Source organism: Euprymna scolopes, chromosome 14 (assembly GCF_053919585.1).
Source record: "Euprymna scolopes isolate OS-2025 chromosome 14, ASM5391958v1, whole genome shotgun sequence".
In the NCBI taxonomy this organism is placed as follows: Eukaryota; Metazoa; Mollusca; class Cephalopoda; order Sepiida; family Sepiolidae; genus Euprymna; species Euprymna scolopes.
The window spans coordinates 119,816,659-119,829,495 of NC_136495.1; the positions used below are offsets into that span (position 1 = coordinate 119,816,659).

Sequence of the window (12,837 nt, forward strand, 5' to 3'; positions counted from 1 at the left end):
GCATTTTTTAGAATACAGTTACAGATTTCGCCTTTATTATTTTTTAGGTATATTTTAGCATCGCCTCTTTTCAAGACTATATCATTTATTTGACTATCGTCGGCAAGTTCGACAAAATGACTTTGAGGATTAAAGTTTGAATCAAAATTAATAAAATCAGATGCCTTGGTGATAACGTGCGCTGTAGCACCACAGTCTACAAGGAGATTTTTACCGTTTGTGGTATTGTCAAAGTTACATGTGAATAGAAATGTATGTTCTTCCTCAAAGTTCTCAACGTTTTTTACGGAGTCCATTTTAGAGCGTTTGTATCGACATTGGAAACTTTTGTGGTTGGGTCGTCCATAATTATAGCAGATAATTTTATTCTTTTTCTTGGGAAAATCACATTTGGAGAATACGTTGCGGTGAGGTGCGTAATTTGCTGGTGTCTGCTTTTGAGAAGCATTTTTGAACTTCATAATATTGCTGGAGTTATTATTGTCCACGAGCATACGATTAGTCTCTTCGTAACTGTGCAATGCCACTTTAAATTCGCTGAAATTTATGGGTTTGTCTCTCTGAGTTATAACAGTTGTAAATGGTTTAAAATCGGCTGGAAGTCCCTTGAGGGTCATTGATATCAACAAGCTATCGCTTATTATTTCACCTGAGAGTTTTAAGGCATTGGCGGTTGTTTCTGCCCTTATAACGTAATCGGTAATCGTTTCATCCTCGTTACGTTTCAAAGACGTTAATTCTGTATATAGGGATATTATTTTCGGTTTCCCTTTTGATAAATAATGTTCTCTTCAATGTTCAATGCTTTCCTCCCATCATCCAATGTGTCTCTTATAATCAGAGATAGACTTCTATCATCTAAACATTGAATCAGTTCTGCAAAAACAGTTGCACTTTTTCGAGAAATTCAGGGTCGTTTGGATTCTCTGTTGGAGATTGTATGACTTTGTGTAGTTTTCGAATCCTTAGATATCCCAGAAATTTTACCTGCCACAATTCGAATTTAGATTCCGATCCGTCAAAGAAAAGACGGTGGCTGGGCGCATAACCTGTTATGTTTTGAGACATTGTGTTGAACAAAAATGGCGGCGTAATTCAGATCAGTAACCAAGATGGCGACCAAGAATCAAATGCGGCCCGTCACGTAGTTAACCTCTTACGTTCTGAGATATTGTGTTGAACAAAGATGGTGGCGTAGTTCAGATCAGTAACCAAGATGGCAGCGTAGTTCAAATCATTAACCAAGATGGCGGCCAAGAATTAAATGCGGTCCGTGACGTAGTAAACGACGAACTGATTGAATCCAAAATTCGACAATTTTTATAATTTTGGGACGTTTTCATTGGTTGTTTAGCACAGCTGTTGGTTATAAAAATGATTGGCGAATCCATTCATCTCATACCCCCATCACAAGTCAAAAACATTCTACACTCATAGTAATAGTATTGGGGATTTGATAAGGTGTCATTACTTAAGGGGGCGGTTCATCAGGAATTTGTTTGTATTGGACTTGAAGACATCCAAGTTGAATTCCAGGGAGAAACAGGCAAGCGGCAGAGAGTTCCACACAATTGTTACAATTCATGTTGCCTGTGAATGTTAAGCCTAGCTTCTTGAGGGAAGTACTTACAGCTAGTGTACCATTAACCATGATAAAGGTATCTTGTAGTTATTAAAGAAAAGAAGCATTGAATGTTACCATCCATTTACAGCACCATTCCACTATAGGCTGGAGGTCTTCCACCAAAGTTTTAGCAATTTTCTTGGATATGTGTTCATCCGTTTTCCCCTACAGTCTGTTCTGGAGAGTGCAATCAGCAAATATACCCATCTCAGATACAATTGTATCAGGGAGGTCGTTTATGAATATCAAGAACAACAAAAATCCAAGGATCGACTCCTGTGGCTCACCCGCATTTATATCATGCTGTTTTGATATACGACCATCAAGTGCAACCTAGATTTTTTTCCTTATCTAAGAAGGATTTGATTATATTTAGTATTCATCCAGTAATACCATATGGTTAAATTTTCATGAGAAGACCATCGTGTGAAACCCTGTCAAAAGCCTTAGATATATTTAGGGCCTCTGACCTCGATTACCCTACCTTATCTAGTGCGTGGTGTATACTTTTGGAGATTACAGTTAGGACAGCTGCAGTAGAACGGGCTTGCCTAAATCTATACTGTTGGTTGAAAAGAAGTTTAGTATATGTGAGGTGGTAGACTAATGCTTTATTGAGTAAGGACTCAAAGATTTTGGTGAAGAGAGAGTGAGGCTAATAAAGCGATAATTGAGCGTTTCACTTTTTTTGCCAGAATTTTGGAAAATTGGTACAACAAAATCAATTTCTAGCAGTCAGGAAAGCAAGATTCAATAAGGCATTTGTTGAAGAGTTTGGAGAGAACTGCAACAACCTCAGTAGAGCATTCTTTTAATAGAATAGCAGAGATAAAATCAGTCACGCCTTCCAGGTGTCTAGGTTTTTTTATGGCATATTTTAATCTATGTAGATTTCATATTATTACAAAGCCTATTGTATTTAATATACAGTACTGATTTTAAAAGTTTAAAAAAAAAATGACTTGGGTGGCATCAGCTAGAATTGAAACCAAAACATTTAGCCTCCAGCTGCGGTTCCTAGCGTTTGAGCTATCGACAGATAGATAAGAAAAATTAAAAATTAAACCACTTCCAGCTATGAATGAATTTGCATGTGTGCAAAACTAACAGAAATATGTCGGCAAGTTGAAATGAATATTTTGCATTCCAACTTGCCAACATATTTCTGTATGCGTTATTCATACAGCTAAACAAAGATTTTACTTGTTATAAACCATCCTTGGTGTATGATTATTATTTCTTGTTAATTTCAGTGTTATGTGACCAGTAGTTTAAGATTTTATCAGTTAAATATTGTATGTGTAACGCACTCACATGCATACATCTACTGTTTTATTTATGTATTCAAAAAAAAAAATATATATGTAAATAAACTACTTTAATATTACACTGCACATTTCGGCCCTGTCGGTGGGGCATTAGAATATACCGACTGCCCCCCTGCAGAGGGTAAAAGTCCCTCAATGGGGGTCCTGGATATGACTTTAAACTATATCCAGTGGTGAGGCCCCAGCTTGTGGGCTTTGGGGAGTGTGGAGCCACCCTTTAATTACCATTGCTCCCAGGTCCACTCTAACTCGGAGTGGTAGTACCTGTTAGGGTTCCAACTATGAGTTAAATAGAAACCGACTTGAAAACAACAAATATATTCTATTAAAATTTTTTTCTTCAAAATCTTTGGATTCAGCATTAAATAACCCGAAAAGGGTTGATATGCCGTAAAACAAAAACAACCAGCCAACCCTGCACATTTACTTATCTAATAAAAACAAAAATAAGTGTTTTTATCAATTCAGTTATTGTATAATTTTATGTTTATTACTATAATTTAAAATTCTCTTTCTGTATTGAATTTAAATATAAACTTCATAGACTGTTCAAACTTTGAATTTTCATTTTTTTTTTAATTTTTATTTCTCAATTTTATGTAAATCTAGTTTAATTAAACTCATTTTTTATTATTTTTGTTGAAAGTATCTGTTAAGTTCACTAGTTCGTTAGTAGATAGAAATGTGAAAGAACTGAAATATCTTTCAAGATATTTTTACTAAGTAAAGGTACGGCCATAAGGATTTATGCACACGCATTGTGGATAGGTCCTTTGAAGGTCAAGTAACAACACATTGGAGCCTTTCCTCCTCCATTCTTTTTGCTTTTGTGTGCAGACATCAGCATGTGCTGTGTAGGCCTCAACATATTAATTTAGCTCATGAAAGTCCAACACCGTCCTAGCAAAAGTACCTATTTACTATGCCTCCCCACGGGACAGAGTTAGACACTAGGGTCGTTTTTTAACGTGGAGAAAAGAAGTAGCATCACCAAATTGGTTTATACGCCCCCCCCCCAACATTTTGATTATGTCCATTCCGATCAGCATATTTAAGCCCAACAGCAATGCCCATGACCAGAAGATCAACTTTCACAGTGTCTGCATCTTCTATTGCTAATCTGATAGTCCCGACACTCTTGCTATGGAGGACTTCACTGTTGACGACACATTCTTTCTCTCAGCTGTTGAAAAAATGATCATCACGTGCTTCTTACTCATCTTCAGCAGTTTTTGTCCAATGCAAATTAATGCCATATGTATATTACTGAGTCTTCTACTTATGAAGATCTTTTCTTTGTCTTTCCTTCCCTCATTCCGTCACCCGACAGGATAGAGAGGTGCACCCATTTGTGTACATCACATACCTCATTGCCTTCACTACGTAATCAATTTCCCTAATGTTGTTGTTCAATTCTGTTATTCTGCTTCACTTACTTGTGCCAGGCTTTTCCAGAAATTACCATGGAGAAATTGAAAGCCAGAGTCTTTGATGGTTCTCAGATCCAGCAGCTCATCAGAGATCCAGAATTTGAAAACTCAATGAACAAAGTAGAACTGAAAGCGTAGAAAGCATTTGTTCTGGTAGTGAAAATATTTCTTGACAACAATAAAGCCAGAAATTATGCAGAATTTTTCAAAAATATGCTCACTGCACAGTACTGGTTCAAATAATACAAAAAATGCACGATTGTTAGACATGTTTCTTTTATTTACAAAGTGACTTTTTTTCCTTTTTTTTTTTTTTTTTTTTTTTTGTAAAAGAAATCTGTAATAAATAAGTTATAGATAGAAAAGATCATGTGCCAGCAGTTGTACAATCCATATGGCAGCATGATTGGATTTTGAGTCACAAACTAACAGATTGTAGTGCGTTTGTCAAATAAGTAATGATTGTAGAAAAAGATTTGAGATACCAGGATGTTGGGAGGGGGTGATACAATGTGCATACATATGATTGCATTAACTGCCCGAATCTTCAACTTTGGGCATTTATTAAAACAAACAAAATTGTGTCGAGGACAGAACAGATCAGGCAGTGAGTGGAGTGGTAATATTAATGACGACAGGGGAAATAGGTTATTTTTATATGCTAAATTTCAATTGTACTTGAAAAAGAAACCAAGAAATTAGAGTTACATATATTGTTCTGGACTTTTGTGTTTGCCGTTCTTTCAAAATCGCCTTTATAATTTGAAAAAAAAAAAAGAAAAGCAAATCTAAGGAAGGATTCTAGTGCCCATCAACTTAGAAGGATTTTGATGCTGGTTATTTATGACTTTGTATTTTTTTATTTTTTTAAATTTTTTTGTTGACTTTCATTCTTTTTTTCTTTCTAGTGATGGCAAAGGGAAATGCCCAATTGACAATTCAGACCTGACAGATGGCCAGATGTTTCCAGATAATTTTGCAAAGCGAGAAATTCTCTCCATGAAGGTGCGCTGTCCGAATAGAAAGTCTGGATGTAATACTTGTCTGGAGTTGAAACATATTGAGGTGTGTTAATATACTTGCTTTGCCTACTTATTAATTTAATGTATGAACTTGATTGATGACTGCTTCGAAAATTTAAAAAAGAAAAATCTATAATCTTAATTTATGTATATTGTACATATTAATTTTTAATCATTTCTACTGTCATCATCATCATCATTTGATATTTTTTTAATCATTTTACTCAAACAGTTTTCTCCATTTCTTATATCATCACTGTTAGGAAAATAGTATAAATAGCACGCAGACAAATTTATTACATAAAAATCATTCACTACATAAAGAAAAATTATTTGATTTAAAAAAAAAAAAAAAAATCAAGGAATTTTAAAAGAAAACAAATAGTATTTTTTTTTATCATAAACCATTTTCTGCCTTTTTTTTTTTATTTGCCTTACCACGAGGTCAGAATTAGACATGAGGTTGGTTTTTAATGTGGGAGAAACCATCTCCCCAAAAAGGGGCACTCTGGTTACTAACAAAAACAAAAAAATGTCTGTCATGAAGGATTTCTCCTCCATTAACAGAGACCACAAAATTAGGTGCAGCATCAGAATAGATACTATAAAAACTTTGAACTGTCCAGCCGTGCTTCCTTGTGTCTTGTCTTCGACAATCAGATGATTTCATCTTTTTAAAAAAAGGGTGGAGAGTTGTATGTTCCTATTTACAATGCCTCCCCACGGGACAGAGTTAGACACCAGGGTCGTTGTATGTTTTGATTTCGATTCTAGTTGATGCCATCGAAGTCATATATTCTTTTAGTATTGATCTCACTACTATATATTACGTTCAATATAATAATCGCTAGAGAATTGTCTCTAAGCATATTTTACAACCAGGCAACGTTGGCCATCCTGCTAGTTTTGTAAATAAAAATGAAAATTCTATATTACAAAAATATAAACTCCCTAAAAAAAATGAATAATAATAAAGTGAAATAGTGTGAGAAATTATGTTCCAGGCTAGACAATCCTTCATTTTGGATGGCTGGTGATTTTATGAATATTTCACTGATTTTTGATTATATTTTAAATGTATTTTAAATGGTTTTGTTTTTATTTTAAATAAGAAAAACTAATGAACACAGAAATTAACGGAACAAGATGTTTAATGTCATTTTCCTCTTGTTCAAGAGTTGAACGTTTTTCTGGTATTATGCAAGTTCACTCTCTAGTTCACATGGTTCAGCAGATCAACTGTCTTCAAATTTCACTCCCATTATGCTGAAAACAATGTCTATTGCTATTTTTCTTTTCAAAATCTCAAGACAGTAATTTTTATTTTTTCAATTTTTAAAACAAAATCTAACCTTGGATAAATTGCTTTGCCAAAAAATTTAACCAAGGATACTTCTCTATAATTTGAAATTTTCTGGATGAGAAATTTTAATTTACAATTTGTATTTTTTACTTTTTTTTTCGTCATTCAAAACAAAGCTTTAATTTAATTAATATATTTGTTCAATATTTTTAATAAATTCTTTAATGATACATTTATTAAATTCCATCATGCTTATTTTGTTATATTTTTTAAATATATGTATTCAATAATTTATTGGAAAACCAAATATAAACATATGTGAAGGATTCAGCTTTATTTTTCTTATTTTTTAAGTGGAAACTATTTGTCTAACATTGAATATTGCTTTCTGAAAAGAGAAATAAAGCTTTTATTGTTTAAAACAACCTTTTTTTACTTAAAATCATAATCTAAGGTTAGGAAAATATTGAAACTTAGATGAGTATAAAATCTGGAGAAAATTTCTGTTTGAAACACATTTTAATTGTGAAAAATTTTAATAACTGCTGATCTTTTTCTCTTTCTCTCTTTTCTCATTTATTGTATAAATTGAGGTAGATTGTTTTATTTTCTAATTTTTTTTTTGAACTTTTATTTTTGAATTTTTTTTTCTTATAATTTGAGAAGAATTTAATTAATTTTCTTTTCTTTTTTATTTTTTGTCTTTTTTCTTTTTTCTTATTTGATTTCTTTTTCTTATTTGATTTTTTTTTTCTCATCTTTTTATTTTCTCATTTTATTTTTTTTTATTTTATTTTATTTTTCCCAGTTGAGAAAAATTGAGTTAAGGAAAAAGAATTAAGAAATCCGAGGATAATATAATAAATAATATGAAATAAAACCTAAACAAATGTTTCAACTATAAAAAAAAAAAACCAACAAAGCTACATGTGTCTTTGTTCTCTTGTTTGTGATGTTTAATCCAAATTAGTTGTAATTTTGTTCATTTTATGTAGTTTCTGTTTAGAGCTTTTTAGAAATTCATTTTTACTTATGGTATTTTTCGGTGTTTATCTTTTGAATGTATGTTTTTTTTTAATCATGAAACTGAGATTTTCCATCAGTTTAAAACTTTTCTGTCAAATATTTAAACTCTTATACAAAATATTATTTTTAAAATATGTCATGATGTCATGGCAATACAATTTATTTACCTCTAATTTTGTTCAGTTTTATATCTCTTGATTCATTGTTTTCTTTTATTTAAATTGTGTAGTTTATCACCAAGTTTTAGAAGTTTTTTTATGGTTGTTTTATTATTGTTTATCTTTTCAATCTGTGCATTTTTTTTATTAGAAAGCATTTTCTATCTTGTATAGATTTTGAAATTAAAAATTATATATACACAAAATAAATTTTTAAATTCTGCACATTATTGCTTGCTAATTTTGTTTAGGCATACATATATACACTAGCAGCCAAAAATCTGGGGCAGTTTATTTTTTTTTTTCAATTTCTTCAGAACATTCGGGGGGGGGGGACTACAACTAAACTTACACACATTTAACATATCTCTTATGTTGATACACTGTATTAATTGCATTTCATTATAAAGGATAGAAAAAAGTTATGAGCATTTCAAATTTTTTCTTTTTTTTTTTAATTAATGGGACAAAGAAAATAAATTTAAAAACAATAATATTGAAACATCAAAATGCCAAAATTGGTTGACATACATTTAATATGTAGTGAACAAGCCTTTATTTTCTATAACTGCAGTGCACCTTCTACTGCAAGATTGAATGAGATGGCGACCTTCATCACGTGAAACTTTCACCCATTCTTCAAGTTTTTGCCACAAATCTTGAGTATTGATAGCTTCTTGCACTCACACAGTTCCCCAAAATCTACTTTGGGGAGGCCAATCCAAAACATCCACATTTTGCTCATTCAAAAATTCCAGTATATGCGTAGCCTTGTGGCAGGGGGCGTTATTCTGCATGAAAATAAGTTTTCACACTCAGAATTTCGAAGTATTGGGGTGACATGATCTCTCTTCAAGTTCTTGTATTTTGTTCCATTAACTCTGGTGTTTAGACGGACCAGATCAGTTGTTCCTTCCTAAGAAATCATTCGAAACACCATTACGTTACCCTCACCAAACTTAACCGTTTTCTTTGTGCATTTTTTATTAAATCTTTTGCCAGCTAACCTCCTCATAAATTTATCCTGGTCAGATCCATATGCATTAAACTTACTTTTCTCACTGATTATCTGTCCACAACACATGCTCTTGAGCAAAGCTTAATCTGAGTTTCTTATTCTTTTTGTTTATCAACGGTTTCTTAGCTGGTGATCCTGCAAACAAACCAATTTCATTCAGGCGTCTTGATACCGTTTTACGAGACGCTTTGATGTCATGATAGGCATGTACTTCACAATAAATGCTGGCAACTGTCTGAAACCTATCGTTCAGTGCCATCTTCTTAATCGATCTTGTCTAGAAGTTATTCGAGGTCTGCCATTTTTCTTCAGTGGTAGAATTTTCCCAGTATTCTTGAAATCCTTTATAACTCTCCCAACAGTACTTTTCAGCAGCTTCAAGTCATCATTTATCTTCTGTATTGAATGGTTTTCCCCATGAAGTTTAATAATTGATTTTTTTGACGGAAGCATCAATTTTAGGTATCGTAATGATGGTGGAACCGGCTGCAATGACTACAAAGTGACGTAATCGACTTATTCGTCATTTTCGTACTTAAAAAAGTGGTACAGTGTATCAACATAAGAAATATGTTTCATGTAAGTTTAGTTGTACTCCCCCCCCCCCTCGAATATTCTGGAGAAATTGAAAAAAATCTAAACTGTCCTAGATTTTTTGGCCGCTAATGTATATAAATTCTTTGTTTTCTTTCATTCTTTAAATTTTGTAGTTCATTATTGCTCACATTTTCTTATAAGGTTTTGTAGTATTTTATTTGTATAAATGTAGATGAAAATTACAATAGAAAAAAGATATACAACCTTTCTCTGAATATCCTTATAAAAGAACAATTTAAAAAAAAAAATCAGACATTTTCTACTGAATTATTAAGATATGAGAGGTTTTAAGTATAAAATGTACAGTAAAAACCTTTAAAAAAAAACTGACTAGAGAAAGTCTATTCCTTAAATAAATTATTGTGCATACAAATATACAAACATTTACATCTAACTTTATTATTATTTATTAATGTTACAGAAGATCAGGTCAAACTTGAACCATAGATTTTAAGCTTGAAGTAAAACTAATGTTTCATTGGGTTTGTCTAAATTTATAAACAAGTCACTCAAACTATCTTTAGCCATATTTGATTTGGAGAAAATTAACTTTTCTTTCTTTTTTTCTTTTTTTTTTTTTTAGGTTGGGTGAGGGGAAACCAAAACAAACGAATATGAAAAATATATTTATATTTCATATTCTTTTATTTTAGGTTTGTTATAACAAAAATTGATGAGAATAAAAAGTGACAAAATTACAATATTTATTAATCCATCAGAAATTCAAATAAGGAATCATATAAAAAAAAATCCTTAATCCATGGATTTTCAATGATAGGTTCCTTTCATCATTCTTTTGGGACCTTATGGGGTACAATTTCATTAATTATCCTTTACTGTGACTCTTTTAGTGTAATTTGGTTCACTGAAAAAGTTTTTTTTATTATTAGTGGCCTGCTAAGGCCACAGGAGACAATCAAGCAAAAAAAAAAAATCCCTAAGTAAAATTCATCCCAAAGCAGCAAAACTAAAGCTGGCTTGGTAAAAAAGAACTTATATTTTTAAATCATTTAAATATGATCAAATTTGCCTAGATTTGTGTATATAGTGATATATACAAATGTAGGCAAATTTAAATGATTTAAAATTATAAGTTCTTTTTTACCAATTGTCATAAAATTTTCGCCAAAGAATAGTATTATAATCTTCAAAAAGCCTGAAGATTTTCATGTAATTTCGTTCCATAGAACCAAACATATGAGCATTTCAATATTCAGTTTGGCTACAATATATATATATATATATATATATATATATATATATATATATATATATATATATATTATTTTTAAAATATAATTTAGGGGGTACCAAATTGGTCAAAGGGAAAATTATTCCCAACTCGCATTTAGGTAAAAATGCACTTTCGTATAAATAATTGAATTCGTTCAAAGAGTATCGCTAACAAAAACAAATAAAAACATCTGCATATATATATATATATGTATATATATACCTTTTTTGACAATTTTATAAGTTCTAAATCTCGGCGACTATTGATCAGAATTTAACAAATGAAAGCTTGTTGGAAAGCTAATGACCTGAATTGTGTAGTGGGTTAAGTGACATTTGCTCTTAAGATCGCACATTAAAGGGATCATCCATTATTCAGAGCCTATTTCTGGCACATTAAAATAAAATGTTTCAATCACTCATTTGTTTTCCTAATTTTGTATATGAATTACAAAATATTTGATGTTTCCTCAAAACCTTTGGCCTTGATGGAGGAAGACTAAAACTTGCTGTTGTGGTTTCAAATGATCTGAAATAACAGCAAGGGGAGACATTATTCCAAATATTTCTCATATGTTATATCTCCTCACTTTGGTTTTCATACATAAAGTAAATTTCACAGTATATAAGGATTATTTGAAACTGGAAATATTCATAATCGTATCCTATTTCCAAAAGAGGGGAGATATAACATATGAGAAATATTTGGAATCAAGTCTCACCTTGCTGTTATTTCAGATCATTTGAAACCATAGCAGCAAGTTTTAATCTCCATCAAGGCCAGAGGTTTTGGGGAAATATATATATATTTACAAATTTACAGTAATACATTTTTTTTTTACTCGTGTTTATCCTCTGATGAAAAGTGTCTTTCTTTGAAAATCTATTGGTTAAGGATTTTTCTTTATAATTTCTTGTTTGAATTTTTGATGGATCAATAAATATTGTAATTTATTCACTTTTTATTTTTGTCATCAATTTTTCTTGCTTTTTAATTATTCTATCTACTATATTAAATTTATATGTATACATGTGTGTGTGCATATATATGAAGAGTAGCTAGAGTAATTTCTTTAGGAAATCTTAAGTCAAAGAGATCAATATGTAACAGAGCAAAAAAAAAAAAGAAAGAAACAACTAAAAACTTGATCTCATTATAACCCTATTTCAATCTAATAGGGTTTTTGAGTCAGACAGCAATTCTTGACTAGCTCACTTATTTGAAAAGGCCCTATTGAGTTGAAATAAATTTATGAGATAAGGCTAAGTTTTCGGCTGCTCTTTTATATATTAATGATTACTGATGGTTGAGGAATTTGAACTCAGCTACAAAGTTACCTTTGACTTTGATGTACTAGGACATTACCTCTGGGCCAGCATCAATTAACACATGTATTGAGGGAAATTAAACACCTATAAATGCCAAATGCAGGCATAACAGTAAAACAGTCAGAAAGTGTTCTAATCGCCAGAAGTTGTTAATGTTGCATATCACTAGGTGATGTCTTTTTGTTTTACTTCCCGAACAGGGCTCAACTTAAAGTGGTTTATAATTATAAATATTAATAATTATTTTCATACCTACAGACATTAGTTCTTCATACTTTTACAATCATCAGTGCAGGAAGTGATAATTATTGCTGGTTGAGGAGTTCGACCTAAGCTACAAAGTTACCTTTGATGCCATTTGCTAGGATGTTATATATACTAGCAGGAAGTGCCTGGTGTTGCCCGGTCCTAAAATACGCTTAAATGATATTTTGATTAATGCAGGTTTCATATATATTATTATAGAGTCAATTCTCTATTATTGTACCCAATATATCGTAGAAAAAGAAGAAAAAAGACTTTTGTGCCATCAGTTAGAATCGAAACTGAAACCAAAATTTATGAATAATTCCTGGTAAAATTATTTATTACAAGCGACGACGCCCAGATGGTCCACAGAGTTTTATAATTATTAAAATATAAATTAAATAAGTCCAAATGTTTTGAACTAAAAACAAATACTATTTTTTTCAAAAGTGCTCAATACATATGTAGAGCTATTATGTTAATAAAATTTCCCTTATATAATTGGTGTTTCATGTGTAAAGTA

At 31.4% G+C, this 12,837-nt stretch overlaps 1 protein-coding gene across 1 annotated transcript in view; it reads left to right on the plus strand.

Moving 5' to 3' along the window:
• LOC145293254 (TNF receptor-associated factor 6-like) overlaps positions 1-12,837 on the plus strand; it is a 188,780-nt gene that overhangs the window by 126,925 nt on the left and 49,018 nt on the right. Inside the window, exon 4 of the mRNA XM_080139832.1 lies at positions 5,291-5,447. Within this exon, the coding sequence (XP_079995958.1) occupies positions 5,291-5,447 (157 nt within the window). The remainder of the gene's footprint in view (positions 1-5,290; positions 5,448-12,837) is intronic.